The 6,798-nt window shown below is 38.4% G+C and overlaps 1 protein-coding gene across 1 annotated transcript in view; it reads right to left on the bottom strand.

Moving 5' to 3' along the window:
• Positions 1–641: 641 nt before the first annotated feature.
• The window catches only part of CACNA1I (calcium voltage-gated channel subunit alpha1 I), a 917,463-nt gene continuing 911,306 nt past the window's right edge, over positions 642–6,798 (bottom strand). Inside the window, exons 34-36 of the mRNA XM_044301221.1 lie at positions 5,939–6,113; positions 1,411–1,607; positions 642–1,325 (exon numbers count right to left, since the gene is read on the bottom strand). Coding sequence (XP_044157156.1) covers positions 642–1,325; positions 1,411–1,607; positions 5,939–6,113 — 1,056 coding nt within the window. The remainder of the gene's footprint in view (positions 1,326–1,410; positions 1,608–5,938; positions 6,114–6,798) is intronic.

The raw sequence follows: 6,798 nt of genomic DNA, 5'->3' as shown, positions 1-6,798 counted from the left end.
AACTGAGTATTTTGCATGATATTGACTGCTTAATTCTGCTTAATCATTTCTCCAGGGCACAGTAGAAACATCATGATTTAGGTTAGGAATATGAATTTGCAACAGATTGTCAACAATTTGACTACATAGCCTAAGACACTGACCAATAGATAGGATGTCCCTAAGCGTAATCCCTCCGAAAAGTAGGTAATACAATTTGATTGTATGCCTGGGATTCACAAAAAAGAACATCAATGTTTAACCAAAATCAAGGTCATTAACTCTCCTCCACCAAATATTTGTATTGCCACAAAGATACCTTTCATAATACAAACTTTCAAGAAGTCCCAAGCAAGAGTAAAAATAAAATATATGTATAAATAAAATAATATATATATATATGTATTATATACTATATGTGATAGCCCAAGAGGCTGGTTACAGTACTGCGGTTCTTCCACTCCAGAGCCTGAGAGCTCAGCCAACTTTACCTCTCATCTCTCCGGTTGCATTGCTTGGCTGGCTCACACAGTGAGGTAATGTAGCGTTTCCTGCTCATCTGTTTGGGAGCTATTCCCCCCATGACAGAGTTAGGAAATCATCCTTCAGGAAACTGACCTGCCACCCACCCAAAAAATAAAACACAAAAAAATAAGAAAAACTCATCTGTTCCTTCGACTATTATTGCCAAAATCCACATTTCCTGAGACACTACTGGTAGGAATCCCTCTTTCCGCAGCTGGTAATTTTGTGGAACTGCTACGTTTCTCTTGGTTCTCTGAGGGAGCAGAAGTTTGGTAAAAATCCATCACCCATGATGGCATTGAAAGGAAGCCCTGTGGATCAACTGTGTAAAATTGCTTTGCTCCTCTTACCCTAGAGGAAGCAACAGATAGACTATTTACGCTGCTACATTTTTTCATTACACCACCAGGTGGTGTTAAGGAGGGAGGTGGCGAAAAGAGGGATGTGAGGGATAAACTGCTAAAAGTCTCTGAGGGCTCGCTTGTTCCTCTTAGGCTTCCTCCTGCCCCTTCTTCATCAGAAGGGTCCATAGAGTCATGAAGAGTACATCCAGGACTAGTGCTGCCGCCACTGCTGTGGCTCCGCTGATGCCTGCGAACTTTCTGAAGTGCAAAGCTAGGGCGGTTGCTTCTTCTCTGTACCATGGAAAGTGAAGAAATAGGAAGGGTGGTACGATGTGATGTAGGAGGTACACGGAGATCAGGGAGATCCAAGGTGCACTGGGGAGAGTCACTTAGATTTAAACTATCCTCAAGAGTTGTCTGTAGGCTATCTTCAGAGGTAGGGCTACCACTTTCCATTGATGAATTGCTTTCTGTTGTCTGAAATAAGAGGAATATAATCAATTTACTGATGAACAATGTTCATTCACATGTATACATTACGTCCTTTTGGGCCAAAACGTACCTGTCTAAGAAGTGAGCAGCTGACATCAGGTGAACGTAGTGTTGCCCAAGATTCTGGAGGAGAAAGTTTGGGGAGACTTTTCTTGAGAGATTGGTCTTCTGGATCAGCATCTGTAGTAGGTATAGATGGATGAAAGAACTCTGCAGGGACTGGCAAGAGGGGGATCAATGAGTCTGTTGGACACGGCTGAGAAGAAACTGGAGGAGATAAAATTGGGTATAAAAAGTGAAAAAGTAAAATAGAGATCTAATAACTATGTATACATATATCAGGGGTCACTACAGAGATCTTTCTCGTAATCTATTTATCCCCATGACTGTGACAAGGGGACATCCTCTTCTTCTAGAGGAAAGAAGGTTTCTACACAAACATAGAAGAGGATTCTTTACTGTAAGAGCAGTGAGACTATATACTCTCTGCCTGAGGAGGTGGTGATGGTGAATTGACTAAAATAGTTCAAGAGGGGCCTGGATGCAGTGGCGTACCTACCATATAGGCAGACCACGCAGCTGCTATGCGGCCCGTGAGAAATAGGGGCCCGAAGTGGAGGAGAGGCCCCACCCCCTAATTGTTTTCTGTCTATCTTTCTAAAGTTAAAGGACCTTTGATGATGTCATCACAGGTCCTGTAAGGGACCTGCACAGTGTAAAGTGTAGTTCCCAGGTTAGAACAGTGCATCTGCCATGACCTCTGATGAAATCATCTTCAACATCACAGGTCCTGCAGAATCTAGCAAAGGAACTGCACCAAAAATGGTGTAGTTCCTATGTTTGAAAGGTACATCTGCCAGGACCTGTGATGAATTCATCACAGGTCCTTCAACCCCTAACAGCAAGTATTAGAAGTTCACAATCAGCTCTGCATCGATCCATACAGACTGGAATGGAGTGGTAAAAGGTATTCTTCCACTTCTCGTCATTTACCTCCCCCAACGCCCTGTTTTTACTCATTGCTCACTGATGTATAATACTTCACACACACAGTGACCATCATATATATAACTGACCACATACTTCTATAAACACTGCATCTACAGTATTATACCTTGTATGTCTCACATCAATACACTGCTCTGTGTATATATATATATATATATATATATATATATATATGTAACAAAAAAGAGGATTCGGCGGCACCAGTACGCTGGCTCAGGTGCTTTGTCCAAAGGAATGAGCTTCAACCTTCTTATATATGTAGAGAACGGGACAGCACTCCAAGACTTGAAAAGGATAGAAATCTTTATTCACCCATGTGAAAAATAGTAGCAACGTTTCAGCTCACAACCGAGCCTTTCTCCTGAGAAAGGCTCAGTTGTGAGCTGAAACGTTGCTACTATTTTTCACATGGGTGAATAAAGATTTCTATCCTTTTCAAGTCTTGGAGTGCTGTCCCGTTCTCTACATATATATATATATATATATGATAAAGGCCTCATTGAGCAGGCCGAAACGTCGCTTGGATTAAAGTTTGGGGTCTTCACCCGTACACCAAAAGCTGGAAGTGCTGCCTCGTTATTTCATCTTTATATATACACATATACACAGACACACTGCATATATTACACAGTATTATAGATACAATATGTACAGATATATAGTATATTCAGCAGTGTACTGATATGTATGGTACGATGTATAATAGTTGAAGTGTGTACAGGTATATAGTATATACAGCAGTGTGCTGATATGTGAGGTATGAGGTATAATATAGGCAGTGTGTACAGATATATAGTATATACAGCAGTGTACTGATATGTTAGGTATGAGGTATAATAGATGAGGTGTGTACAGGTATATAGTATATACAGTAGTGTACTGATATGTGAGGTATGAGGTATAATATATGCAGTGTGTACAGATATATAGTATATTCAGCAGTGTACTGATATGTATGGTACGATGTATAATAGTTGAAGTGTGTACAGGTATATAGTATATACAGCAGTGTGCTGATATGTGAGGTATAATATATGCAGTGTGTACAGATATATAGTATATACAGCAGTGTACTGATATGTTAGGTATGAGGTATAATATATGCAGTGTGTACAGATATATTGTATATACAGCAGTGTACCGATATGTGAGGTACAAGGTATAATAGATGTAGTGTGTACAGATATATTGTATATACAGCAGTGTACTAATATGTGAGGTACCAGCTGTCAATACACTGCTGTATTTACTATATACCTGTACACACTGTATCTATTATACCTTGTACCTCACATATCAGTACAGGCTGTATATACAGTATATCTGTACACACTGTATCCATTATATCTTGTACCTCACATATTACACTACTGTATATACTATATACCTGTACACACTGCATATATTATATATTATACCCCATACCTCACATATCAGTACACTGCTGTATATACTATATACCTGTACACACTGCATATATTATACCTCGTACCTCACATAACAGTACACTGCTGTATATACTATACATCTGTACACGCTGCATCTATTATATCTCTTTTGTTTGTCAGGGCTGTTTTGCTATCCCAATCCGGCCCTGATGACATAAATTATAAAACGCAGCAGCAAGAATAGTTCATGAAACAGAGGGAGAGGCCTGAATTGGTAGTGGGAGGGGCTATAAAAGGGGAATGGGGGCCCAATTTAGATTCTTGCTATGGGGCCCAGTGATTTCTATGTATGCCCCTGCCTGGATGTATTTCTGGAGTGTAATAAAATTACAAGTTATAGTTACTAGAGATGCTAGGGAGTTATTCTGATTGCCTGATCGGAGTTGGGAAGGAATTTTTTTTTCCCCTAAAGTGAGTAAAATTGGCTTCTACCTCACAGATGTTTTTTTTTTGCCTTCCTCTGGACCAACTTTCAGGATAACAGGCTGAACTGGATGGACAGATGTCTTTTTTCAGCCTTATAAACTATGTTACTATGATCTCATTTAAAAGATTTTGATGTGAAACTCACACATTTAAGTATTCCTTTTACTTCCCTTTTTGAAATGCCCAAATGCTGTTTAGCACAGGTATTAAGATAATAGCATTCATTATTAAAATCTTTCCTAATCCAATACACCCTTGTATCATTGTATACTTGTTTAGGTGGAACAGGTGTTAGCTCCCTTATTGCAGCTAGGTGAGCTGTGGATTTGTTGGAAGGTCCTCTCTAGTTTTTAGAATCACCATCTAGTGGAAGTGGCAAATGCTAAGCACGTTATCCAACCTTTTGTTTTCTTTAGAGTGCATAAGATAAAGAATGGCTAGTTCTGCCTTAGGTGGACCTAGAAATAGTCAAAATGTCAAAATGAAGAGCAGTACCATCAAATGATGGTCATAGTCTTGATGAACCATCATATTTCAAAATTGAACATTCCTTCAAGGCTACTGCTATACTGCTATACAATGTACGTCGCTGTGCTTGGTAATCACGGTGCCTTCTCAAAAAGATGATCGGCGGAGGTCCCTTGTGTTGGAACCCATTGTTCAGATGCTGATGGCCTATCCTGAGGATAGGTCTTCAGTGTCAAAATCCCGGAAAACCCCTTTAAAATTATACACTGTGGCTGACATTACTTATGTGGTGTTTATGGCATTATTTTAATGATATGGTTCTACTATGTATGCACTATATGGGACTAATATTAGGCATCATATAACACAATTCTTTAGTCAGTGTTTGGCAGCATTATTTAGAAACTGCTGTTATTACTTGGGGCCCAGTATATGATTTTGCCTATAATATTCCTACATCACTTGGACACTGTATCGCAAGCTGAACATGTACGCACTGTTGTATTTGGAAAGTAGTTACAAGATTACGGTTTAAAATTTACTTGAGGTTAACATTGTAGGTTTATTTATATAACCTATATGGCTATATGTCCTGGCCAAGTTAATAGAAGGAGCCTGACGTAGCAGGCATGTGGTGTCTAAATTTATAACTGCTCTTAAGAATTACCGTACTTATCCTGCTTAATAATGGCACCAGATAGAATAGCAAAATGCTGTAATGAAATGCACTACTTATAATATCACATTTGTTCTTTATGACATTAATAGCTAAAATAATGATAATTACTGATATATAACACTTTACTACTCAGATTGCCTCATATAATGCCTAGAGGCTATGGTGCAGATTATGTAGCTCTATGTAGATTTAACATAAGACGTCTTCCTTTTATATTTTTAAGTCCGTTTTTCAATTTGTAGTCTCAGTGTAGGAAAAAAAGGACTACAAAATGATAAAAAAAATCTGCGAATAAACCACTGTGTTGCCGTGAATGCGGTGTATTAATTTAGAATCAAAGAAAAAAATGCCTGAAAGGCTAGAACCTGTGTTATTGTATGTTTGGTGGACAAACTGCTAGAACATTAAGTTTGCAGAGAAACATTGTTATCTAAAGGTCAGCGCCACTCCACAAGCATTGTGTTCATTCTACAATTTGTCTGAAAACAAGCAGTCATTTTTATTTTTATTGAAATGCTTTAGAAGCCAGTGCATCGAAAAATCATTTTCTTCTAGAAGAAAGACTCTACCTGTGTTACTCTCTTCTTTCAGCCAGCTGTCCCATGACTCTGCTGGAGTTAATGAGACATTGTCAATCTCACACAGGTAGCGATCAGGTATTGGGGAACCGGGAATACTAGCAAGTGGGAACAGGTTTTCCCCAAAAACTCCAATACCTAAAGAATCTGGGCTGTCTTGGCCTCCCTGTTATGAAAATACAAAAATTAGACTTTAGTATTTTGGCACAGTTCATAATAGTCATTTAAATCACATTCTATCTATTTATGGAAATACAACATTTTTCAAATCCTATGATTGTTTTATCTTTCTCTTTATTTTATTACACTCCCAAAAAAAATAATTACGTTGGCTTTTCCTTTTTTGTGACAGCAGCATACAAAGGATTATGAAACATCAGCAATGCAAAGAAGTCTAACCAGTCTACTAAACCATCAGAAATAAACAGTAGGTCTCTAGACGTGATGAGCAGACCATTGGAAACACAAGATGACAAGCCAATTAAATCACTAATCTCTCAAGCATTAAAATAACAAAATTCCAAAATCATATTTGTTCTAACATGACAAGGAACCAGTGATTATTAGTGATTGTGCATGGGGCCTTGATTGTTGGATCAATTATAGATTTCTGACTGAGGCCAGTTGGCACAAGGAAAGGTATCATATAGAGTAGGTTCCGGTCCAAAAAAGGTCACCTTGCAGTGGTGGATGGGCACAAATGATATTGCCAATTACCTCATATTCATTTTATATAGTGAACATCGCATTAGTTCATATAATCTATGTTTTCAGAGTGCTGTTACATTGTGTTTCCATGAATTCTTAGGTTTCTGATTGACCTATATGGTTAGATATATATAGAAGTTGTC

This window comes from Bufo gargarizans, chromosome 7, assembly GCF_014858855.1.
Source record: "Bufo gargarizans isolate SCDJY-AF-19 chromosome 7, ASM1485885v1, whole genome shotgun sequence".
In the NCBI taxonomy this organism is placed as follows: domain Eukaryota; kingdom Metazoa; phylum Chordata; class Amphibia; order Anura; family Bufonidae; genus Bufo; species Bufo gargarizans.
The sequence above is the reverse complement of the archived record's forward strand: the minus strand, read 5'-3'. Positions and strand labels throughout refer to the sequence as shown.